The sequence below is a fragment of the Pongo pygmaeus genome, chromosome 16, assembly GCF_028885625.2.
Source record: "Pongo pygmaeus isolate AG05252 chromosome 16, NHGRI_mPonPyg2-v2.0_pri, whole genome shotgun sequence".
NCBI lineage: Eukaryota > Metazoa > Chordata > Mammalia > Primates > Hominidae > Pongo > Pongo pygmaeus.
In genome coordinates this window covers 98,284,110-98,309,934 of record NC_072389.2, presented here as the reverse complement: position 1 = coordinate 98,309,934, position 25,825 = coordinate 98,284,110, and the positions used below count along the sequence as shown (strand labels likewise).

The following is a 25,825-nucleotide window of genomic DNA, read 5'->3' as shown; positions in this document are numbered from 1 at the left end:
TAAAACATGGGCCAGACGCAAGTTGGGACATGTCACTCTCCTTGTGTGGGATGGTTGTAACCCAGTGTCATCCTACAGCACGGTGGGAAATCTGAACAAGCCTGGGCTGTGGCAGCTAAATATGCCTTCACTTCCTATAGAGATTTTGGTGGGGGTAGTGGTCAGCATTGACTCTTTCTGACTTAATGATGAAGCAGGAATGTCACTAGCAGTTTGGCGGTTCTGGGGGATGAGAAGGGGGCCGAGAGAGGCCTCTTGGAATCTCTGCTTGTCACCTAGCGCATGTCTAGTTGGTGAGCCTGATAATTCCCTTCACCATAAGTACAGGCTGGGTAAGCCTGGCCCTGCCCTCGAGGGGCCTGTGTTGATAGTGGGAGACAGCAGGAACATGGCCACTTTTTTCTTTTTTTTGGAGACAGAGTCTCGCTCTTGTTGCCCAGGCTGGAATGCAGTGGCACGATCTTGGCTCATTGCAACCTCTGCTTCCCGGGCTCAAGCGATTCTCCTGCCTCAGCCTCCTGAGTAGCTGAGATTACAGGCGCCTGCCACCACGCCCAGCTAATTTTTGTATTTTTAATAAAGATGAGGTTTCCCCATATTGGCCAGGCTGGTCTCGAACTCCTGACCTCAAGTGTTCTGCCCGTCTTGGCCTCCTGAAATGCTGGGCAGGTGTGAGCCACCACACCTGGCCGAGCATGGCCACTTCTAAGACCACCTGGCAAGCCCTCTCACGGAGGAAGGAACAGGATGCTGTGGCTAGCCAGGAAGGGGCAGTAAGTTCTTCCCAGAGGAGGTGAAACCTACAAGTTCAAGAGTACCAGGAAGTGAGCCCAAGGTGGCTCAACAGGCAGGGAGCAGTGAGGGTATTCCAGGGAGAAGTAACAGCAGGTGCAGGCACAGGGACGTTTGAGCCAGCATAGGGATCTTCGGTGAGCAGCAGCTTTGAGCCTCTGCCCCCCAAGCCCCTCCTCGGGGGAACCCCAAAGCCTCTGGCCAATAGATGGCCACAGGGAAACAGCTAGATGACATTGAGAGAGCCAGGACTTTACAGCCAGCCTCCTCTGGAGACAGCCTGTCCCCTCTGCTGTCCCTGGAGTATTGTTCCTGAGTCCCAGTCACCCCAGAGAGCCTGAAGGCCCAGCCAACTACACGGCTGAAACTTGGGGTATGGCTCTACCACCTCCTGGAGAGACCCAGAGAGCCGGTGGCCAGGCCTGACCTGGGCAGGCGTTGGTGTGTGTGGGTGGACTTCTCCCCGTGGAGGCGCGTGAAGGATTCTGCGATGAGCAGTGTGGATCCCTACCTTGTGTATGTGTGGGTATTTCTTAAGCACATGGATGTAGACAGCAACCTGGGGGTGAGGCGAGGGCAGAGGGCCTGGTAGGGGATCCCCGTAAGATTCAGAGCAGTCCCGTGGGATGCCCAGACACTTACGGTGAATTTCAGCATGGCAGTGGTACAGAGTTTGCATCTCCATTGATTCTGCCGGCTGCTTTCCCCAGAGCCCGCAGGCCTGCTGTGGCCAGATCTGCTCTGGCGCAGCTATGGCGATCAGGTCCCTGCCCTCAGCTCCGATTCTTGGTCTTTGAAATCTTCACTGCTCCTCCCCAGTTCCTGTGCCCCCACCCCTCATCCTCGCCATTGACCTTGCAGCAAGATGCGGTGGAAGGCCTGATGGTGGAGTCAGACCTGGTAGGAGCCTTGACATTGGGGGTCCTTAGTCCCTTCCTCTTTGCAGTGGGGGGTGTGAGTGCTTGGGCTCTGAGATGTTGGTTTGTGAGGTTAGCTCCCCGGACTCCCCAACCCACAGAAGGGGCCAAAGGGTCACTGTAAGAAAGCCAGCCTCCTGCACAACTTGGACATGGCTTGCTGGAGATTTATTTTTCTCTTTCTCTAGTCTGTTGAGTATGGAACTTTAGTGGCTAATATGAAGATACTCAATTTTTTTTTTTGAGATCTTGCTCTGTCACCCAGGCTGGAGTGCAGTGGCAAGATATTGGCTCAATGTAGCCTCAACTTCCCGGGCTCAAGTGATCATCCCACTCAGCCTCTTGGGTAGCTAGGACTACAGGCACACGCTGCCATGTCCAGCTAATTTTTGTAGTTTTTGTAGAGACAAGCTCTCATTATGTTGCCCAGGCTGGTCTCTAACTCCTGGGGTCAAGCGATTCTCCTGCCTTGACCTCCCAAAGTGCTGGGATTACAGGTGCGACCCACTGTGCCTGACTTATGTTTTCTCTCTAAACAACTTTTTATTTGGAAAAAAAAATTAAACTTCATGCAAAAATAAAAATGGTGTAGGGAACACCCTATATTTTTAACTCATATTTTCCTGTTAACATTTTTTGCCTGTTTGCTTTCTGATTCATCCGTGTATATATGTATGTGTGTGTGCACACAAATGGTTTTTACTAAACCATTAGAGGGTGAGTTATATATACCATGGCCCTTTCCTGCAAATGATTAAGTATATATTTCCTAAAAATAGGATGTTTACATCTTCTAGTAAATAGCTACCTGATATGGTAATATATTTGATATTATATAATATTATGACAGAAAGTTCATTATTTTGTAAATTCTATTAAATCCTTGTTATTTTTGCTCATGTGATTATATAATGCCCATAATCAAACATCAAGAGGTGATGGTGGCAGCTTTAACTGGTCAAATTTTCCCTCCTTTTCTAAGTGCCTTTAGATGATGTCTTGAGCAGATTGTTTTTTTTTTTTTTGAGACAGTCTTGCTCTGTCACCTGGGCTGGAGTGCAGTGGCGCCATCTCAGCTCACTGCAACCTCTGCCTCCCAGGTTCAAGTGAGTCTCATGCCTTAGCCTCCCAAGTAGCTGGGATTATAGACGTGCAGCACCACACCTGGCTAATTTTTGTATTTTTAGTAGAGACAGGGTTTCACCATGTTGGCCAGGCTGGTCCCGAACCCCTGACCTCAAGTGATCCACCCGCCATGGCCTCCCACAGTGCTAGGATTACAGGCATGAGCCACCAAGCCTGGCCACAGATTTAGTTTTTAAACTTATGCTTTTTTTTTGAGACGGAGTCTTGCTCTTTTGCCCAGGCTGGAGTGCAGTAGCGCGATCTCTGCTCACTGTGAGCTCTGCCTCCCGGGTTCACACCATTCTCCTGCCTCAGTCTCCTGAGTAGCTGGGACTACAGGCGCCCACCACCACTCCCGGCTAATTTTTTGTATTTTTAGTAGAGATGGGGTTTCACCATGTTAGCCAGGATGGTCTCAATCTCCTGACCTTGTGATCCGTCCGCCTCGGCCTCCCAAAGTGCTGGGATTACTGTGCCCGGCCTAAACTTATTTCTTGTACTTCTTATGTTTTCTGACACTGTGGTGTGGGGCCCGGGGTTTAAAGGTAAGGAAGCTTAGATGTGGCTTTTGTCTCAAGCTCCCAGTCTAAGCAAGAGACCAACACTAATCAGATACATAAACCAGGAGTCAGCAAACTATGGCCCATGGGCCAAATCCAGCCCACTGTCTGTTTTTGTACAGCTCAGGAGCCAAGAATGATTTTCACATTTTAATTGTTGAAAAAGAACCAAAGGAAGAATACTATTTTATGACATGAGAAAGTAATATGCAATTCAAATTTCAGTGTCTATAAATAAGATCTTACTGGAACACAGCCATGGCCAAGCATTTCTTGCTGTGGCTGCTGTTCCACCACAACAGCAGGGTTGAGGAGTTATCACCGTGATTGTGGGATCTGCAGAGTTTACAATATTTCCTCTCTGGACTGTTACAGAAGAAGTTTTCCAACCCCTAGTGTAAACACCCTGGGAAGTGCTGGCAAGGAGGGATATAAGGAGAAAGAGGTTGTATTCTAGGGAGTCTGTGTGGGGAGCTGGGGGGAGGGATCTTTAGTTGGGAACTGAGGGGAGGGAGGGGGTTTGCTGGAAGAGTGGATTGCGCCTTCCAGACAGCACGCTCAAAGGTCCTGTGGCTGGGGACTGTGGTCTTTTCAATGGCTGAGAGGGTGAGGGATAGAGATGTTCAGGAGGGGTCAGAATGGGTGCGAGGCTCTGCCAGAAGGGGCTTACTCTTGTCTTTCCCTTTCTTTTAGGTAAAACCTGTTTCCCAGCCTGTTGGCATCCTGTGGAAAGTTGTTCAGCTGCAACCTGGGGTGTGAAGGACCTGGAAGCCCTCTTGCGTCGGAGGTGTTGAAACCAAAACGAACGTTATGTATAAAACCCCAGCTCCATCGTGGGTGTCAGGCATCTGCTCAGACTGTCACTGGCAAGCTCGTTTCCACGTCACCACAATGGAGTTGCTTCTGCCACCCTTTGGGTGCCCCTTTAAAGTGCCCCCCACTTCCACTCTCCCCGTAAGAGGCTTTGTGCCTTGCTAAGGCGCGAAGGGTAGAAACGTGTTGATTTTAAAAAAGTTTTTTTAAGACAATTGTTGACAATAGTAAAAGAGATCAGGAGGATCAAGAATCTAAAACAAGCCTGAAGGGTGTCCAACTTGGTATTTAGAATTTCCGACATTCTTCTCTACTGGATCTACACATTGGACCCTGTCTGATCCTTTGCTGCTTTTTTGACTTGGTCAGGTCCTGGCCTCATTTTGGCGTTACCTGTGTCAGAGTTCAAGGTGGATGTGCTTAGAGCTGGTCAGCCCCTTCCAGACCTGGACACATCTGTGGCTCCTTTTCTTTCTGTTTTTCTTTCTTTCTTTCTTTTTTTTTTTTTTTTTAAAAAAGAAAGGTTCAGCAGAAATCAGCGTGGCTAGTTCACAAAGAATTTCCAGTATCAGGGAAAAACTGTGTGTGTGTGTGTGCATGTGCGCACGTGTGCACGTGTGCACGTGTGTGATACCTATAAAACAGCTTCTGCTTCTCTGAAGGGAAAGGAAAGTGCTAGGCAGCCTGTGATTAGCAACATTCTTTGTGCTTTTTTGTTGTTCCTCTGCTCTGTCACAGTTCTATGTTGTTTGCCTTAGAAATGTAATTTTTAAAAACCATTTTAAAAATGAACGGTGATTTGGCTGGCTGGAAAAAAGCACACTGTCAGGGGCCTATATTTGAAGTTAGTCTAGACGGGGCTGGACTAGAAACCCGCCTGGACCCAGGAGACCCCACAGGACCCAGGAGGTCCCTGCCGCAAGGCAGAGGTTCAGGTGAGAGTGGCTCACCTCTGAGCTGGTGAAGTGAGGACTCGCCTGTGACATGACCCAGAGATCTGCTGCTGGCTTCTGGAGACAGGGCCTTGGGCTGACTTCTCAGGTTGATTGAGGCCTCCTGACTAGTGGTGTTCCCAGGCTAGAGGTGATTGGCTGCAACAAAGATGCTTCTATTAGTCTATTAGCAGTGCCTTCGGGACCCTGGGATATTGCTCTCTCTAGAAAGGTGTTTTTTATTTTTTATTTCCCCCTTTTTTTCCTGGCATTGCTCCAGGGTTTGTGTATTTGCCTGTTTATTGTCCTGCTCCAGCCTTTCCCGACTCACCTCCATCTTCAGGTTCTTCAGTTTTCTGAGAAGAGTGGGGATATGTGGGAAGGGGCATGGGAGCTCGGCAGCCTCCGCCTGCCAGGAAGGCAGTCTGGCCTCTGCAGGAAAGAGCAGAGCCCGTGGGAAGCCCTGGGTGAGGATGGCACAGCCGGCCCACCACGCATGGCATTGCCAGCCACGGGGGGCCTGCGTGTAGTCTCTGCTCCCTGCATTTCACCTTCTTTGTTGACTTTCCTTCTCTGTTTTCCCCCATCTGTTTGCCAGAGGGGTGGGACTGGCAACAGAACAGCCGTGGCTGCTTTATCTCTCCTCTCCACGGTGCACTCAGGCCTGAGTGGTGACTCACGGGAGCCTGGCCACCTCGCAGCTGTTCGCCCCCTCAACCTTTGAACTGGAACTGCTGGCTCACACGGGGTTTTCGACAACTGCAGCTCAATTATGGAAAAGCTGGATTCCTCTGCCTTACGCGGAAACACCCGGGCTCCATCTGCCAGGTGCTTGCCACTGGTCCTGGCAGAAGTGGCGGCTGCTGAGAGTGACCTTCCAAATCCTTGGTGGCACTTCAGCACCACACGCTCTCCAATAAAAACCCTTTACACACAAACCATGAGTACCTTGGGCTTGGATGTTTTCTGTGGTGCCGGCCAGCAAGGCACCTTTTGTGAAGACAGAGGTGGGTGGGCCCAAGGCTGAGGAGGAGGGTGGGGATGGGAGCTGGGCGGGAGGTGTTTGGATCCTGGTGATTAGAGAAAAGCTTGGAAATGAAAAAGGCTTGGGGGTGGAGGGGCATGCATGCTGTTTTTACATCTACATACACAATTTACATTTACATATACAATTGGAAGCTCACTCGCTCATTTCCTGGAAGCTTACTCCGTGGCTAGGAAATACTGAGCCCTAATTGTTTCCAGAGATTCTTGGGGCATCTCCAGAGAAGATAGAATCAATCACATAAAAAACTGCTAGCTTGTAACTGCCTCATACCTGGCTTGCTTTACCCTTTCTATGAGTAAGCGTGGGATGCATCTGGGCCGGGTTCACAGCGAGGTGAGAAAAAGCCGGGGGAAAAGCCCATTTGCTGCCGTTCCAGCTGGTTCCCTTGGAGGTCACTAAGAGGTTGGGGGTGTGGCCTGTGTCCCTCCTCTGTGAGAAGCTACTCCTGTGCTGGGTCTTCTCTACAACTGTAGCAGTGACTAAGGTTCTCCAGGGTGGCTCTTTCTCCAAACAGCTGCGCGGGAAGCCAGCCCTGGAGAGTGGGTTTCCCCATCATCTCAGGCTTCTCAGAGAATGTCCTCCACTGAGCACCCATCCTGTCAGATTGGCTTGTTCAGATGCCCGGGGACAAGGCAGCCTGACGGGGAGGAGGGTGTTTTGGCGTCCGCAGTGGCCTCTGTGTGGCGGAGGGTCAGCTGATACTGCAACTCGCCTTTTGGTTTTGAAGATTCTGTTGAGGCTCCATCCTCACTTTGACCTCTTCTACAAAGTCTGTCTCCCCTGCTGTGCCGTGGAACACCCACGGGAAGCCAGTAAGTTAAAATCCTAACATCAAAGCCCCTCCCTCTGCTGCCTGCATCTCCAGTCATAAAAGCATCTCCAGTCATAAAAAAAAATTGCATGGTTATTCTTACACCCTGTGGGGATGGGGGATGCTTTATACGGACATGGCACATTATCCTCAAAGGGCCCTTGATGCAGTCATAAGTTGGTGTCCCGTGCCTGCCCGCTTTGGTGAAATTCTTGGGTGTTGGTATCATTTTAAGGGAATCAGGGGAAATTACCCTGAAGATCAGGGTCTGTAGGAGAAGAGGGGTAGGGGATGCATCAGTGACCCAAACTTGCTGGTGAGATTTGGCAGCTGAAGCCATTTAAAGAGATTGGCGGCTGGGCGTGGTAGCTCATGCCCGTAATCCAGCACTTTGGGAGGCGGGTGGATCACCTGAGGTCAGGAGTTCGAGACCAGCCTGGCCAATATGGTGAAACCCCTGTGTCTACTAAAAATATAAAAATTAGCCTGGTGTGGTGGCAGGTGCCTGTAATCCCAGCTACTCGGGGAACTGAGGCAGAAGAATCACCTGAACCTGGGAGGCGAAGGTTGCAGTGAGCTGAGATCACGCCACTGCACTCCACCCTGGGCAACAAGAGTGAAATTCTGTCTCAAAAAAAAAAAAAAAAAGAGAGTGGCACCTTGGTGTTGCCAGTTTCTGAAGAGGGGAGAGGAGGGTTATGTTACAAGCATCACCAACAAAGAGCATTGTGACTCAGCAGAGGGGAGAGCAGTAGTAAAGACTTGGGGGATGATGCTGGGCTGCCTCCCCAGCCACCCACCTTCCTTGCACACGCTTCTTTTAGCAGCATCATGAGTTTGCAGGTCCGGATGTTGCTTGCATTGTAACCACAGCTCCCTGTGCCCCCCTGTGCCTGCTGTATTTGGGTTAGATATTTTCTTATGCAAATAAATGATTTAATCTTTTCAGGGTGAGGGGTGAGCCCTGGGGACCTGGAAGGTGTTCATTCCAACACCACTAGTTCAGGAAAAGGGTCTGCCCCATAAGGCCCCCAGGCTGCTTGTATTGACAGGTGCGAGCCGGCGCTTCCCTCCAGCCTGGTGGTGCCACCATTGCTTGTGGTTTTTATTTATCAGAGAATTCAAGAACACCTGATGTGGACTCAGTGTACACAGCATACCACTTGCGAAAACCAAGTTTGTTTTCCATTATTTTCGAGAACCAAATAGACATGACTGTTCTGAGTGGCTGTCGTGAGTCACTCCCTGCCTTGCTACCTGAGTCTTCTTGGGTCCAACAAATACCTGGGTGTGACTCTCCTTGTAAAGTGCCTCAAAATTTGCTGTTATTTCTTGTTACGCTTAGTTAGTTGGTTTATCAGCAAGCTCATTTTCCCTGGGATGGGTTTTTTGATGAGCTGAGTTGATGTGGACGGGAACACAAGGCGCTCTTGTGTGTCTGTTGGCATAGCAGGAGGCCCACAGTCTCTAGTATAAATGTCTCAATGGCTGATCTGGCCTGGGGTGCTGTGAACAGGCTTCCTGCTGTGAGCAGGTAAGAGTGTTGTGAATGAATTATCCCCAGAGTCTGCAAGACAACCAGCGAGGTGGTGCTGAGTGTGGCAGGAAGAGGAATCGGATGCAGACGGTCAGGCATGTGTTTCCTGGCCTCACTGCTCACTCATGAACCCTGTGATCTTGGCCCTACTTTTTCCATCTGCGCTATAGGAACACACCTCTTTGGTTACTGTGATCATTAAATTGCGTGATTTAGCCAAATATCTGCTGCAGGTGCCTGGCACCACCAGCATCACCACCTCCACCATGAATAGTTTTTGAGTTCTTCCTGGGTGCCAGGTGCCTTTGCACACACACTTCCTTATTCAGTCCTTAACAGCATCTTTTAGGTAGGTATTATTCCTGGAACAGACTAATCATTTCCATAGGCCCAGGGCTGTTTCCCCTGAATCATATTCACCTCCCTGGCTCTCCATAAGAAAACATCGATTTGCTTGGCACTTTGTCATCCTTTGAGTCCTGCCAACAAGGTGGTGAGGTAGGTGTTTGTCTTCATTTTGTATACACAGGGCTGGGTCTAGGAAGGTCAGTCATGGCACAGGGTCACGTGGTTTCTAAGGGGCAGGTCTCAAACCACCAGTCTCCTGCCCTCTTCGGCACTTTTCCCTGAAGGGAAGATGAGGGGACTTTTCTTTTGAGACCCAAACAGCTCACACTTGGGATAGCATAAGATGTCATCTCTGGGCCAAAGAGATAAGGTCCTATGTTCCAAGAGGCACCCACTCTGGCTGTGGCTCCCTAATGGGGAAAGAGGTCTGCAGGACAAAGGGACATGTCCCCTGGACCCGCAGATCCTTCCTTTTCTATAATTCTCTGCCCAAATGCTCCTTTGCTAGCTGCCAGGGCCTGCACTGAGTTCATCTTCCCTAGGGCCACTTGTGTGCCCATGCCTCGGCTGAGAATGGCCAGCTGTGACTGAGACGTGGAGATGGTTGGAGCTCAAACATGCAGCCCGGGGTGTCCACACTCAAATGCGAGGCCCCTTGTTACAATGACCAGATGGGGATGGCAAGAGAAGGGGAATGGGCCGCAGACCAGGGGCCTCCACCGATATCCTGGCCTGAGCCCAGCAGGCATTAGGAGCAGGTCAGCTAACCTGGGACCTGACTGGGGCTGTGTGTTTGATTTCCATTTCCATTTTCAGTTCTGCTCTCATCACCAAAGAGCCCACTCCTGGTGCCTGTGATGTTATGACAGACCATAAGCCAAACTGGAGTCTGTTTCTGGGGGATTTTCTACATCTTCTCTTTTTTCTTATCAAGATGTAGACATGTGCTTTGAGGTCGCCACTGTTCCAAGATCACATTGTTTTTCTTTGTGATGATTCTGTTTCCTACATTGTACAGTTTTGAGACCGTTTCTTGATTCAGCCAGCCTTGACGTCAGCTCTCATTATGTGATGCTCTCACTTTCCCTCTTAGTCCCCTTAAGGTCTTGGTCAACGTCAGTGTACTTTTCTCTTTTTTCTTTAGTTGGAATCACCATCCATGGAAAATAATTACTGGAGACGTTTTGGAATAGAAAGTGAAGAAGAGCAGAGTTGTGTAAGCACCACATAAAGTAACCAATGACATGGAATAAATAATCTCTGTTTCATTTGAAGTCTACTCCAGGGCAGTCTTTACTGCCTGACAAATCAATCTCTTTCTATCCGCTGTTCACCTCACATTGGTGGAGTGGCGGTGTCCCTTTGCCGAGATGCTGAAATGCCCAGCTTGCCCATGAGGCGGTGGGAGGGTTGAATGAGGTAAGGCACACACAGTGGGTGCTTGATAAATAGGTGTCATCTTATTTTACATCCAGCAGGTTTTCAGAGAGCCACAAGGCATGATGCTGGGGCCTGCTGGACTGCAAAGGTGGACGAGACAGGCACACTCCTGACTCATAAGGCTGTTGGTGTAGGAGGGAGATGAGGTTTGTACACAGAGCACAGGGTGGCCGCCATCTGCTTTACTGAGGCATCCCAGCAACCAAGAGCATCAGCTACTATTTATTGAGCTTTTAATGTGTTGCTGGCATTGTGTTGAGAACTTTACGTGCATTGTAAAGACACTCATTTGCATAGTAAGACTAGCTTGGACTCTGGAGCCAGACTCCCTGGGCTGGAATCCTGGTTCTAACATTTACCACTTGTGTGGTCTTAGGCACATCTGTTAACCTCTCCGTGATACCCTCTCTCTATCTGTAAAAGGGAAACAACAGCAGTACCTACCTCATCTGGATATTATGAATTGGATGTTTTAATGTCTTTAAAGCACTACCAGGCACATAGCACTAATGCATTAATGTGTCCAGCAACACTACAAAGTAGCTTCTCTGTTGGGATGTTTACTTGTCAAGCTAGGAAACCAAGGCTTTGGTAATAAATGCACCCAGATCCCTTGCCAGCAGTGGTCTGTCTGCTGCTTGGAGGCCTGGGTGCTACCTAGAGTGCTACATTGCCACCCAGTGCTGGGATGTGGCCTAAGGTCAGGGCCTACCTTGCAGAAGGGTGGGCACTGATCCCAACCAGGTCCCTCGGCTCTAGGCCTTGCAAGAGCTACAAAGTTGTGTGAGATTGCAGAGGCCCAGAGAGAGTGCTAAGGCACGGGGGTCCCTTGAGGCTGTTCTCTTTCTTGGGGGTAAGAAGTTGGTGGTGACTGGTGCTTGGGGGAGTGGGGCCCATGGGTGTATCTCTGGCTAGAGGAGAGGAGGATGAAGGTGGAGAGGAGGCCGCAGAAGGGCTTTTTTGTTTACCTGCATAATCCAGTCCCTCCATTTCTTTTCTTTTTCTTTTTTTTTAATTTGGAGAAAAGGTCTTGCTCTGTCACCCATGGCATAATCAGGGCTCACTGCAGCCTCAACCTGCTGGGCTCAAGCGATCCTCCCACCTCAGCCTCCCAAGTAGCTGGGGCTACAGTCTCGTGTCACTACACCCAGCTCCTTTTTAATTTTTTGTAGAGACAGGATCTTCCTGTGTTACCCAGGCAGGCCTCACAGTCCTGGGCTCAAGTGATCCTCTCTCTTGCCTCAGCTTCCCAAAGTGTTGGGGTTACAGGTGTGAGCCCCTGGGCTGGTGACAATATCCATTTCTTAAAAGCAGAATGAATTCAGCTTCAGGGAAGCAAAGTCGGGCTGGATGGAATATTATACCAGTAGAATATCTGAGATCTCCCTCTTGCCACCTTTATTATGGGCACTTCAGAGGTGGCAATTTTGGGTGACACAGGCCCACCATCTTAACGGTTACTGTCCACATCCCCAGTGCTGCTGTCATCTTCCCTAAGGGGAGCACCTGTGCTCCCCTTCATCCTTAGATATGGGAGTCTTGTTTAGATTTGTGGGGCACCTTGATTCCAAATAGTCCCATTTCTTTAATGAGCATTTAGGAAGCTGTCAGATCATGTGTCCCAGTGTTGGTTCAAGACTTGACCACTCTGACAGACATGAACTAATTCCAGTGTCTTCTAGATTCATTAGTTAAAAATAGGACTTGGAGTTATGAGAAACCATTTCAGATGGATTTAAATCAAATAGCGGAGTTTTGATAAAAAGTATATTTATTATAAAAGTGATCTTTTAACTGGTGAAAATTTGCAAGACAGGTAATTATAAAGAAGATAAAATAAGGTATCTAGATCATAATCCTGATTAGCATTTTGGTAGGTTTCTCTCTGAACTTTTCCCCTCCCTTCCTCCCTCCCTCCCTCCCTCCCTGCCTTCCTCCCTTCCCTCCTTTCTTCCTTCTCCCCTTTCCCCACTTCCCTCCCTCACTCTCTCCCTCCCCCTTCCCTCCCTCTCTTCCTTCTCCCCTCTCCTCACCTTCCCTCCCTCCCTCTCTGCCTCCCCCTTCCCTCCCTCCCTTCCTTCCTTCTCCCCTCTCCTCACCTTCCCTCCCTCCCTCCCTCTCTCCCTTCCTCCTCCCTCCTTTCTTCTTTCTCCTCTCTTCCTCTTTCTCTCCCTCCCTCTCTCCCTCTCCCTTCTCTCCCTCCCTCCCTCCCTCCCTCCTTCCCACCCATCCGTCCATCCTTCACTAACTCATTTGCAAACATGTATTGAACTCCTATTGTGCCAGGTACTGTGCTAATTGGAAGGCTCAATAAAGTGAATCTGGGGAGGACCAGGACACATCACTGCCAGAGATGACAGAGAATAAAGTGCTGTGACAGGGACATGGGGCATCCGATGCCTGACAAGAGAGGGACCCACTCTACCTGGACAAAGAGTGACCTCTGGCCTTGTGTGTGCCTTGCCATTGTTTCCTCTACAAAAGTGGGTCATCTGACCTGATTTTTCAGTTAATTTTATGAGCATTTCCCCATGACCATTAATATTTAAAACGGCCTTTTAAGAGACAGCCTTCCCATTGTCTTTTGTGGGATTGCACTACTGAGCGACCCGTCTCCAACCTGTATTAGCAAAAGCTATGGACGAGAGAGGCCTCATGGAGAAGTACAAAGGGAGAGGCCTTGGGGTCTGACCTGGCTCCCAGGAGCTCAGATTCTGGGTAGTCTCCTTTCCTCCCCCTTGTTCCTTCCCTTGGACCCCCTTTCACTCTTTCAGTCTGAACCTTAAGAGAAGGATTCAGCCCGCCTAGGTGCTGAGCCCCACTTGCTGTGACCCGTCATTGTTTCTGCATGGCGACCAGGGAGCACCTGCTCCCTGCCAGGCCCAGCAATCAGGACCAGAGTATGTGCAGTTCTGACCCTGTTTTCTCCCCTCCCCTGGCAGAGAGAAGCTCAGTGACTGTCCTTGTGTTGTTTGAGCAGAGCCCACAAAAGGCAGCTGCTGCCCACGGGGAGCCTGTCAAACGAGGGCCCAGTGGGCAATGTGAGCTGAAGTTCCTTGACCACGACAAGCCTACCAAACCCCACTGGCTTTCTCCCAACCACTGCAGGCTACAAGTCCCCCAGGGACCCTGATGTGCAGTGAGTCTTCCTGAACCCTGTCCCTGAAGCAGCCATCATGTGGGGTATGGATTCAATTTTATTTGCTCGCAGGTGTCTATCTAATTGGCCCAGCACCACTGCCTTTGGATGCCGCTTGTGTCTGAGTCTACATCGTTTGTCAGAGTTTTATGTATCTTTTTTCTGAGGTAGTAATAGTCATCCTCTGGATGAGATCCTAGAGCCTGGAAAGTTCCAACCTGAAAGTTTGTACCCAGGGACAGGACCCTGTTGGGCAGAATGACAACGAGGAAGTTTCTAGAGCGGGTGTTCACCCTGGAGGGGCCCTTGGAGATCAAGGAGTTCAGTGTCCTTGTTCCATACCCAAGGACACGTGGGCTTGGAGAGCTCATATGAATTCCAACCATTTTCTCCACGGGAGGGAACGCCCTCTCTGAGCCTGGACATCTGTCCTGGAGCCCTAAGCAAATCTCTGTGGGAGGGCACTGGCTTCCTCTCCCTGCAGTTCTTCCCTTCTATACCTATGCCTTGTGGCTTCCCTGCCCATCTCAGAGGAGGATATCTGGGGCATATCAGGCATACACAGTCACCCATATCCAGTCTATGAAGGGTGTGGCCACTGCACGCAGGACCAGAGAACGGATTTGGACACGTCTGTAAATAAGCCTCAGGTTCACAGCACAGTGCCTTTCAAGGGAAGCACTGTAAGCTCACTGAGCAAGGGACCCGAGAGTCTGAAACCATGAAACGTCACCCTGAGGGGACCAGGAAACATTGTGTAGGGCAGTGACCCCAACTGGATGGTCAGACCCAGTGTGGCCTCTGCCGTGGGGGTTCAGCTGTGTGTTTCTCGGTCTGGAGGCCCCAGCAGGGCCTACCCAAGCTGCGGGGAGGAGGCTCCCTTGCTGGGGGTTCTTTGACAGGGTGTTGGGTGTCAGAGACCCAGGGCCACAGCACCAGTGGCGCCAGTGGGAGGAGCCAGGTGTAGGGGTGCTACCAACCAGCCCAGCAGCGACTGCAGGAGGCCCGCGGAGCCTAAGTTAAGGTAGTGTGGAAACGTCTGGGAAGTCACCTCGGGAGCCTGGATGGAACACGCCGTGTTCTGATTTAGTGGATCTGCTGTCTGAGACGCTGCATTTCCAGCAAGCTCCCAGGAGTTGCTGGTGCCGCTGGGCTAGGAAGCACATCTTAAAGAGTGAGACTTTTAGGCTGCTTTTTTTTTTTTTTCCCTACACTCTGCTTCCAGCTTCTGATTTCTAGCCCTGGAGGTGTAGGCCACAGCCCTGAGTAGCCCCAGCCCCAGCTGCTTCTCTCCAGGGTTCCCCAGCCCTCCACTCTTCTCCCAGGGTCATTCACATCATCTTTGATTCGGCGTTTTGTCTGTCCCCCAATCCCCCTCTCTTCTGCAGCACCTCTCAGATAACCCCTGTATTAAAATCGCAGTGACCAGACACAGATGCCCTGGCTGGGGGATCACACATGCGAACCTGCAGACAATTCCAGATACCCAAGGCCAGGAAGGCCCATGTGAGGATGTCACCCACCCTGGAGGAGACTTGGATGGGGTGGCAAATTTCTATTTAGAGGAAGAGGGTTTCCAGGATGGCAGACGCCAGAAGATGGTCCTGATGTCTGAGGAAGGGCCACCTAGTTTGATAGGATGGTAAGTCGTAAGCCCACTCAGATATTTGGCTGGGTCTTTCTGATGAGTGGAAGAGGCTTCAAAAAGTACTACAGAGTGTCATTTCCTTCTCAGCAGCCAACAGGTGAAAAAAAAATGCTTTATTCCGAGAGACAGGGTCTAGCCGTTGAGGAGGACGGAGTGTATCCTGCAGGGCCTGCCTGGTCTTGCAGGACAGATTGGCAGAGAGAAAGTCTTGCCATGACGTCCTGCCTGCCAAGTGTGATGGGTAGGTCCCAGGGAAAACAGGCACTGCTGGGCTCCCCAGCAGCCAGTGCATCGAGGAAAGACCAGGGCCCAGGGGGAAGTTAACACACATAGAAAGATGCTGCATGTACTCATGTATGAGATTGGGGTTCACTCTCGGCTATAGAAAGATGAGCTTCAGGCCAAATAATCACTATCTATACAGGGGAATGATGGCAGTGGCACACTGTATTTGGAAACTAGCTGGGCAGTGACACAAATTGGCCCAAGAAAGGTATAGATGCAGAGGAGAGGAAGAAAAGTATTCTGAAACCCTCGAGTGCAATGTCCACAAAGCAACAAGTTCAAACTTTCCAAGTCGATGCAAAGAATCCTGAGATGGATGCGTGAGGACAGTAGACCTGCAGATGGGGGATTGCAGATGCCATGAGGAATTGCAGACTTTTGTCCATAGGATTCTTGAGATGTGTAAGGTTCCTTTTGTATGTGGGGTTCTACATGGCATATGAGAAAAGGTAAATGGGTAGATGGACAGCTGAGTGTATTCTCAGCAGGTCGGGAGGACAGCAGGGTGGTCCTTAGTCTGACCCCAAGGAAGAGCCAGCAAAGAGGACGGGCGGCAGGTGGGAGCTGCCTGGCTCAGGTCCCCTCATAAGTGCTCTAAGTCAGGGGGTATGGGGATGGCTGCTGAGGGAGCGTTTTCATGTGCCCCATATATCACTGTCCAATGAGACACACAGAGACCTCTCTTAGCCCAAAGCAACATGGACTGGTGCCTCTGTACACTTGAGAGGACAGAGGAAATTTGCACTCTAGAAAAGAAGCGTGAAAGTCAAGAGATCCTCCTGCCTCTCTTCCCAAAGGGCTTTTCTGGCAGATTTCCCTACCAGCTGACGTACCCCAAGCCCTGCCTGCTTCTCTCCAGGGCTCCCCAGCCCTCCAGTCTCCTCCCAGCATCATTTGCATCATCTTGGATTCAGGATTTTGCCTATCCTCTTCTCTCCTTCCCCAGCGAGAGGCTCACAGGTTCCATCACTGCTCCAGCCATTCCAAGTTTCAGTCCTTCCTTTCCCCCCGATAGCTCCTGTTTCTGTCCAGGCCCTGAGATCCTGCAGTTTCCTAACTGGTCTCTTGGCCTCTAGGCACTCTTTGCTCTGCCCTAGGGCCCCTCAGACACCTCTCTTGGGGGCATTTTTCTCAAGCGCTAATTTGGCCCAGGTCAAACAAACCTTCGGTGGTTCCCAATTGCCAACAGGTTGAAAGTCCAAACTCTTTAACTTAGCTTTGAGGTTCTCTGAACCCTGCTCCCGGCTCTTCTTGCCTCTTCCTGCATTGGTTTCTGGCACAGCCATTGCATTTCTGCCTAGCTAACTTCTTCAATCCATCCTGAACGCGCCGTGCCTCCCCCTCCGATCTCCCAATGCATGGATCTTTCCAGCCAAGGTCCGTTTCAACTTCCCAATCCAGTTCCACTTTTAAGTGGTGACGTTGCCTACTGGGTGCCAGGCTCCCTTGGGATTTAAGGTCTGGGGAACTCAGATGCAATTCCACTTTGCATGCTTTCTTCGGAGGCTTGTGACTGCGTGGCCGTCACAGCCTCCTGGTTTCTGCCTTCTGTACATCTGTCTGCTCTGTTTACCCCATCATCTGGGTGTAAGATGCAGTCAAAACTCAACTACATGAAATACTTAGGGGTTGTGTTTTGGTATTGTGGAGAACTGGGGATTTTCTGGAAAACCCAGCCTTGTATATGGCAAACATATGCACATACACAAGTATTTTTAAAAACATTCTTCCTGCCCCCTTGCCACCGGAATGTTCTCTTAGCCCCAGGTTGGCATCTGGCCTCAAACTTTTGCTGCCGCGGCTCTTTTTGCTCACACTCTTCGACCTCTCACTCAATGACTCCTCCTACCCCTTCTCCCAAGCCAACCCTCTGCACCCCCCTCCGCCCCCCCCAAAAAAATCAAAATCCGTCTGCTTGTCTCATGCGGTTTAGTTCACGCTCTCCTCTGAGCCTTGCACTAGGTCACATTAGAACTGTGGGACCTCACCTTCTGCCATAAGCACTGGTCAAACTCTCCCACCCCCACCCAAGCAAATAGCATTCTTTAAGAAGGCACCAGCTATTCAGACGTGCCCCATGTACTTGGTTATGCCTGTGCAACATCACTCCATGGCTCCCTGGTTCAGTCTTTCCTGGGGTGGTCCAGTTTCAGGACGGGCCCAGACCGGACTGTTAATTCTCTTTGTGCCAAGCCTTAGGTCTTGCACTTGGGTGGTGGGGCAGTGACTACTTTTAATAGGGGCAATGATGGTAGTATGAGGGCCCACCACTAAGTCACTCTGGGAGCTTTTTTTGAGAGGAAGATAGAGTCCATTACCACTTTAAGAGTACTCTAAAAGTGCCAGATGGCTCAGGTGCCTGAAAAGTCTCCTACAAAAGGAGGACACACAAGAAGATGAAAACGCGGCCAGATAAGGAGAGGGGCTCCCAGGATCACTGGAGGAAAGGGAAGCCCATCCCTGCAGATATAGTAGGGGGAAGCCCTGGGGCTGCCTGTCCCAAGTTTCATTCATTTATTCAAAAATATGTCTCTGAGTCGTACTCTGTGTCAGGAACAATTCTAGAAACTGGGAACACACTAGTTGACAAGACAGACTTGGTTTCTGCTTCCATGGCGGTTATACTAAGGGTCCTCCCTTAAATCAGGAGACCACCCCTCATATTGTCTTATGCCCAATTTCTGCCTCCAAAGAAAGAAGTAAAAACTAAAAGGCAGAAACGAAATCCACAAGCAGACAGCCTGGCACCACACCCTGGGCCTGGTAGTTAAAGATCGACCCCTGACCTAATTGGTTATTTGCATAAAAAAGCACTGTGAAGATCCCTGTCCTGTTCTGTTCTAATTACCCGTGTATGCATCCCCCAGTCACGTACCCCCTGCTTGATCACGACCCTCTCACGTGGACCCCCTTAGAGTTGTGAGCCCTTAAAAGGGACAGGAATTGCTCACTCGGGGAGCTCGGCCCTTGAGACAGGAGTCTTGCTAAAGCTCCCAGCCCAAGAAACCCCTTCCTTCTTTAACTCGGTGTCTGAGGAGTTTTGTCTGTGGCTCTTCCTGCTACAATACTAAGCAAAAGACAGACATTAAGCAAATAAAAATCTTGTGGTTGTGCCGAGAGCTCTAAGGGACAATGGAGGGATTGCCCAGTGTAACCCACAAGCTCAGGCTGTAGTCAGTACTGAATCAAATTCACAGGGACAGGAAGGGATGTGGGTGGGGCCAGGGAAGACCAGGAGGGAGGCTCAGGAGAAATGGCCAAGAGCTGAAATGTGTCCCAAGTCCATCATAAGGGAAACCTTCCTAACAAAGAGCCTGGAGCCAATTCCCCAGGGCTAGATACCCTCTCTGGGACTGGACTAAATGATTGCTAAGAGATTCTTAAGGCTTCTTGCAAAGAAATGTAGGAAGGAAAGATGATGAGTTTTAATGGTTCTAATTTGTATTTTTTCTTATTTCACTTAGCAGGAAGAGGCTTCTGGCATGGAAACAACTGATTTCATAGAGAACCTGCAACTGGATTCAAGTTCAACCCAGAAAAATAGACAGTGAGGGCTACCTGAAGTTTGGGGATGGATTGCATTTGTTCCAGCCTCATGAGTCACACAATATTACACCATCCTTGTGGGACAACTTCCATAAGTCTTTTTGGGGGAGTGACCTGCCAGAGTTTCTTGTGGGGAAGGGCTTAGAGTATGGCTCTTTCTTCGTAGGAATAATTTGAAGCCTGGGATGCTGCTGTCATTTTTACAGAGAGTTTTTTCTTCTTCTGACAGATGCTGCTGGCAGTACCAGCCTGGGACACCATAATCCAAGTTCACAGCTTGAGTTTCCTTGGATCAACCTGACAACATGAAGCTAAGTTCCAAGTCCATGGAGGGTTGGTTTACTTCAGGCTCACCCTTATTCTGAGAGTATAGCCCTTCAGAGTTAGCGTAAAGGAGATGAGGGGACCTATTTGGGTCCCCAACTTTGGTGGCGCTGGGCTGTGACTTTTGTCTGTGAGCCATCAGACGGGCAGTGCGTTTATGAGCACATTCATTTGGATCCACCAGTGGCCTCAAGGCAAAAGCGGCTTTGAGCGCTGGGCTTACTGTCCTGCATTCTATTCTCTATGACTGACTCTGCCCTGTCATTCTTCACTGTCTTGTTATTCTTGTTATCTCTTAGATGTCTTTAAGAAGACTGTTCTTTTTTTTTTTTTTTTCCTTTGAGAAATGTGGCTTTGCTTTGTTGCCCAGGCTCCTGTGCTCAGGCGATCCTCCTGTCTCAGCCTCCCAAAGTGCTGGGATTACAGGCATGAGCCACATCGCCTGGCATTTATTTATTTATTTATTTATTTTCAATATCCCACCCTGCTTTCATAACTGTCCTCAGAGGATAGTTCCAATGACCTTGTGGGCCATTTTGAGAAGGGGAAATCTTAGCTACTTTTCTCTACCTTTCCTTGTGGTGGGGCTTCTTGCCAGCTTCAGAGATGTACAGGCTGGGGAAAGTGGAGTACAGCAGAGCCTGGGAGAGGGGAAAGGGCAGAGGAGAATGTGGCTGTGCCCTAGGGTGTGAGCGGAGGAGGTGGGTGCTTCTGGTCTACCCAGAAGAGCCTCCAGAACTGGCATCTACATTCATCTGCCACGGAGTCCGTATTTCTTGAGGGGCTTGGCAGATAGGGACAGCCCAGAAAGAGAGAGGAAGAGTCACGAATGCCAGAGTGGCCTGCAGAACTCAGAGAATCAGAGAGCGGGGGGATCAAGCACCAGGGAGGCCCCTCTGCAGACCATGCTGATGGCCTGTGGGACAGAAGTCTTTCTTTCTTTTCTAATGATTACCTTGGCCTTAGACTTTTACCATTTTTGGATGCCAAAGAAAATCAGGCTTCTGAGCTTGCAAAGGCTGAGTGGAGTTCCATGTGTCTCCTCTGGCCTTCATATGGCTTCTAGGAAGAAGCATCCCCTTTAACTTCATGATTCCACAGGTCTTCTGTCAGTTTGTAAGAAATCTATCTTATTTACTTATTCATTCATTTCACAAATATTTACTGAGCACCTGCTATGTGCCAAGTCCTATTCTGGGCACTGAGGACATACCAGCCTCCAAAACAGACAAAAAGAAAAAGCCCGCCCATGTAGATTTCACATTCTCAGGAACGTTTCCCTGCATGAGGATATGTTTAGAAATCTTTCACCCACCTAAGTCATCAGGGTAAGAGTTTGCTCTGCTAGTACTACAGATTCCACAACTGCCTGCCAGGTTTCCTTGCTTTTGTGCAAGGAAGATTTTCTCTCCAGGACTCGTATTTTCCAACAGCCCAAGGTCCATGGAGTTTCTTTAGCTTCTATCACTAGCCTTCTGGGAGTGGGCAGATCCCTCTGCCAAATTTACACCTGCAGGGTGAGGTGGGTTGCATAGCAAACCAGAGCTCCATGTTGGGGTCCACAAGGCTCCCATCAAGGGAAGAATGCTGGTAGAGGGTGATGGGTGGGTCTCTCTAGATGTTCAGAGGGGCCTGTGGCTTATTGCCTGGGTGGGCCAAAATGTCAGCTAAGGGAACTACAGCGGAAGCTCATTTAGTCGGAATGTTAGGATCTGAGACCAGGTAATGACTTTGCTGGGGTTTAGATGTCTGTCTAACTTCACAGGAGTACAGAGATGGAAAAAACTCTTGATCCAGTCACAATGTTTTCTGGATACATTCATTTGCATTCTCTTTCTCTTACACAGATTAAGAAATGGGGTGCATAACATATTTGCATGATTGCAATTTATCACTTCCCCAGGGAGCACGGAGGGGCTGCCTCAGTTCTAATGAAGCTCCTGTGCCCTAGCGTTAGAGGTAGATGGGTGAGGCAAGGGTGATTTCATGCCTTCCTTGAGGCAAGATGTCCTCTTCTAGACAAGAGGGCAGCTTGTGTGTCTTGAAGGCCATGCTTCTCCACCTACCCCCATTAATAAAGCAGTTAGTGGGGGTCCCCCAGGTGTGGCTATATTTGAGGATATTTGAACAGGAATGCAGAGAGGCTATAGATCAGGTTTGACAATTTGCTGCCTGTCAACACACACTTTACTTGTGTTTTAAAACGTAAGCTCTGGAAACATCCTATAGGGTTCACAAGGATGCCTTAGCAGCTGACTGAAGGAAGTGTTTTTCTCCAGCCCAGGTAGCATTTCTGCCAGTCATGGCTGGTGCTGGGCTGACAACAGTAGTTTTCTTTCTAAGACCCTGTTCCCCTCTGGAAGGAGAATTCTAAAGGTGGAGGAAGAGCATCATCTCTTCTAGAACCTCTTTGTTCTTATCTTTCTTATACCACATTAGCATGGTGGTATTCTCCAAGGATCTTGGCAGGCAAGAACTGGTTTGGTTACTGTATTTGATTGCTTTTGTGGAGTCCAATAAAGAGGACTATTGTTTCTAGAAGGTCACTGGAAACATGTATCCGGCTCTCTGGTAAGCACAACATTAAGACCAGTGTGAGGCTGAGGGTGTCCTGAAGCCCTGCTCTGAGATAAGAAGACTTCTGTTCATGATTTCAGTCAGAATCAAACAAGGTAAGTCCAGAGCTGAGACACAGCTGAGCCAAGCAGGAAGAGAGGGCCGTGTCCTACAATAAACTGCTGATATGTATCTCTCTACCATGTGCTGAATTCATTAGGGCAAGGGCTGGGTTCTTCTCCAGCATTCGTATCCCATCCCTTTCCAGTAGCTGGACTATTTAGGAAACTCTCAGTAGGTTTTTGTGAATTAAATTGTATCCTCAGATACGACCTTAGAATTTCCAAATCTGTCTTCAAATTCAAATGGAGATACACATAGCAGAGGCTGACACCTCCAAAAGAGTTTGGAGGAAGTTTACCTATATGTTACCCTTCGTTCACATTTCCACCTTATTCTCTCTTTCCCTCGGTTATTAGTACTCAGAATTGTAAGTGGTTGGGTGTCTAGTCACTCGGTTGACTGATAGAAGAAAACTCAGTTCTTTGAGATTATGTCAGGGTGGACCAAACTGCGATAACAAATAGAACCAAAATATAATGGTTCAAACACAAGAGATGTTTATTTCTTTCTCACATAATATTCCAAGGCAGACATTCCAGATTGTTGGAGTAGGCGCAGGGAGAAAGTTTGGCTCTATGCATTCCCTCAGGAAACAGGCTGATAGTGGCTTTGCCATAGTCCAATATTAACTGGCTTCCAAAGTTGCTATCACCATTGTCATTATCAGTATAGCTCATGGGACCTGGGGAAGAACACAGAGGAGAACATCTGGGAGGTCTTATGGCCACTTGGAAGCGGCGTGCACCTCTTCTGCTTACATGGGAAAGAACATAGTCAGACACACTCAAACATCCTGACTGGGAAGTGGGGGAGTGTACCTAGCCACCTTGGAAATGGAGAAAAATTTGGGTGGGAGTAGAGAGACTCAGGTTCTTGGATTTGGAAGAGATCCTAAGTGTGAACACATCCAATGGCCAACCTAGGATAAGCACTGGCCTTTCTGCTGGATTGCTCCCTGCCCCCATCATGTATCTCAGCTGACTTTCTGACCTAGGAATACTAAGCATCAATCAGTGGAAGGAAAGCAGGAAGGGTCTCTTCTTTCAAATACATTCTTTGCCACTTGACAAAAAATGATGATACAGAAGAGGGAGAAAATAAATCCAGAGAAGCTGCCCGCATGGGGAAACTCGTTCTTTGTGGCCCTGTGAGGCTGAGATTGTGCCTCACAGAAGGGACTACGTCACCGATGTTACAGGATCCCTAAAAACCACAGTTACTGCTTGAATCATAACTGCTGCTTCCAGTTGGCTGTGGTTGCATTTCTACAAGGATAACTACTTTTTGTCATTCTGGAGACAAGCCAACATCAACCCACACGTGACTTTAGAAGGCTTTTCCGCATCCTAATTGCCTACCTCCTGAATAGGCTTTCTTTTAAGCTTGGTTGGCTTAACTTCTCCCATCCATCCCATTTCTACACACCCTCTCCATACCCCCACCATAACTTTCTCAGGCAAACCCTGCAGTCCTGACTCGCTGTTATCTGTTGATTGTGTTTAGACTCTCATGCTCCTGCCACTGCCCTTGAGCTCTTATTTCACCTTGTGCAGACCACCCCAGTCATCTCACCCTCTCTCTAGGTCATTTGTGGGCACTTATCCATTGCCTGGATTATTGCATATGTTTGTTCAATATTAATCATGTCTTCTCTGTGATGTTGTATACTCCTTGAGCATTCGGGACTTTCTCAGGCTTGAGCGTGGTGCAGTGAGCATTCTGTACACATTTCTGGACAATGGCAGTCTTGTGAGAACCTGGGAGACTCTGCAGTGACTTGAGCCGGAGGTGCAGATGAATGTAATTGTTGGATGGTGGGGATTGATAAAACCCCTCTACTGGTGGCTAGGAGCAGAAGAGGAGACTCAGCAGCAGGAGAGAACAACAAGAGGAAGCGCTCCCAACTACACTCAGCATCAGTGAACCCCACTGTAGCTGGATCATATCTGAATTGGCCACACCCTGGGGCCTTAGACTGTCTGGGCAATGGCAGGGTGCTGGCAATTGGAGGGATGCTGCTAGAGGCTGACAGTGTTCTTACTGGAAACTCTCAGCTCAATGAATAGGACAACAGCTTCCCAAGGAGATGGGGGAGCAAGGCCAAGCAAGGAAAGCAGGACTTGCGGAGGGCTTTGGGCCACCTCACCTACTTTCCCTGCTTCTTCCCCCCAGGGGCCTTGCAGACAGTGCTTCTTGCCCAGAGGGAGTAAAGGGTGGGATGGGGAGAGGGCGTTATTCATTTCTTGTGTCTGAGGTGAATGAGTGTGAGATGAGCTCCCGCTCACTCTCTTCAAGCTGGAACTGAAAGGACTCCCAGCTGCCCCTACACTTCAGTCATTCATGGAGTGAGTGCCAAGCTCATCTGTATTTGAAACTCAGGGTCTGTCTGGGAGCCCAGAATTCCTGAGCAGTTGTTTTATGGGGTATAAAGTGTTTCTTCAGCAGGGAGGATGATGCGGGGCAAGGCGAAGGCTTAGAAAAGACAGTTCTACTGTGCAAATTGACTTCAGACCTGGATAGGAAATAGGGGAAACAAGCCACATGCCTCGTAGCGGGTTCCCTGGGAAATTCCCTCCTCTCCTAATGTCTTTCCCACAGGCACCCCCCACCCTGGTGGGCTATGAGATTTTGCCCCCTTAACCTGAGAACCGATAGGGGGTAATCAGGGTGAGCGCTGGAGAAGCACAAGTGAGATTCTGAAGAAGCGTAAGTGAGACTCTAGAGACCTCTTGTAGCGTGAACTCTCTGCTGAGACCATTCAACTTGTGCCTTTCTTATGGCCCAAGTTCCAGCAGCACTGGAACTTCCAGTGTGGAAAATCCAGTGTGAGATCCCTCTTCCCTGGCAGCAGCTCTGCCAGAGCCCTGGGTGTTTACTGTGACACACCATAGAGAAATGGGGAAGGAAGTCAAGTCCATCATGACCTGTCTTAGTTCTGGCCATTTCTAACACCTAAGAAGTGGCTGACCTGAGGGTCCCAGGGACACCACCCATCTCCCAAGGAGGTGCTTTTTAGATTTCTACTTGCCACCCAGCTGTGAGGTATGAAATAATTTAGTAGGCCTTGCACAATTTAGAATAAAAGGAGAATAGAAAATTTCAGCATACCTGGCACATAGCAGGGTAGGTATTGTTTTGTGAAACTTACATTCCCTCTTTAGGTACACTAATAGGTGCAATGCGTACCCACGTAAGATGTATTTCTTTTTCTTTTTATTTTTTTCGCTTTTTTTTTATTATTATAGTTTAAGTTTTAGGGTACATGTGCACAATGTGCAGGTTAGTTACATATGTATACATGTGCCATGCTGGTGTGCTGCACCCATTAACCGTCATTTAGCATTAGGTATATCTCCTAATGCTATCCCTCCCCCCTCCCCCCACCCCACGTAAGATGTATTTCTTATTGTGGTCCTGGTTAAAAAAAAAAACCGTCTAAGTGGTTCTATTACAGCATCTCAGCTGATCCCAAGTATTCAGGGAGTGAGGGTGGAGAACAGAATGGGAGTGGGGAGGAAGGTCCCAAAGAACGGGTTGAACTTTTCTATCTGCCTCCTGAGCTAAACGTAGTCTCCCCACCTCCTTGAGGATTTAAGGGCCTTTGACTTAGCCTTTTGGGACCTGAGAGACCACCATGAGCCTTGTGCTTTGAATACTTCTTGCAGCAGGCCCTGCCAAAAGTACCTGGGTGGGAAGGGCTGCCCTTTAAGAACTTGAATTTAAAGGACTTCAGTGGTTAGTTGTAAAAGTAAATGACGTACCAAGGGCTTTTATTTATCCCTAGAACTCCTGTAATTTCCAAGATGCATAGACTGGAAGAAGATAGCTCTGCTACTCATACTTGAAAGAAAGGAGGAGAGGAGAGGTTGGCCCACCTCCCT

General features: G+C 49.3%; 1 protein-coding gene and 1 long non-coding RNA gene across 3 annotated transcripts in view; both read left to right on the top strand.

Annotated features, from left to right (window-relative positions):
* Positions 1-6,079, top strand: part of FAM174B (family with sequence similarity 174 member B) — a 38,885-nt gene extending 32,806 nt beyond the window's left edge. Inside the window, exon 3 of one of the 2 annotated variants that reach the window (XM_054451597.2) lies at positions 5,738-6,079. In XM_054451597.2, coding sequence (XP_054307572.2) covers positions 5,738-5,807 — 70 coding nt within the window. In that variant the 3' untranslated portion in view covers positions 5,808-6,079. Of the gene's footprint in view, positions 1-4,087; positions 4,715-5,737 lie in introns of those variants that run through there. The other variant, XM_054451598.2, reaches the window with a different exon arrangement.
* A 12,789-nt stretch (positions 6,080-18,868) lies between these two features.
* LOC129014365 (uncharacterized) overlaps positions 18,869-25,825 on the top strand; it is a 36,783-nt gene continuing 29,826 nt past the window's right edge. Inside the window, exons 1-2 of the long non-coding RNA XR_008494205.2 lie at positions 18,869-18,942; positions 19,171-19,274. This is a non-coding gene — a long non-coding RNA (uncharacterized LOC129014365). The remainder of the gene's footprint in view (positions 18,943-19,170; positions 19,275-25,825) is intronic.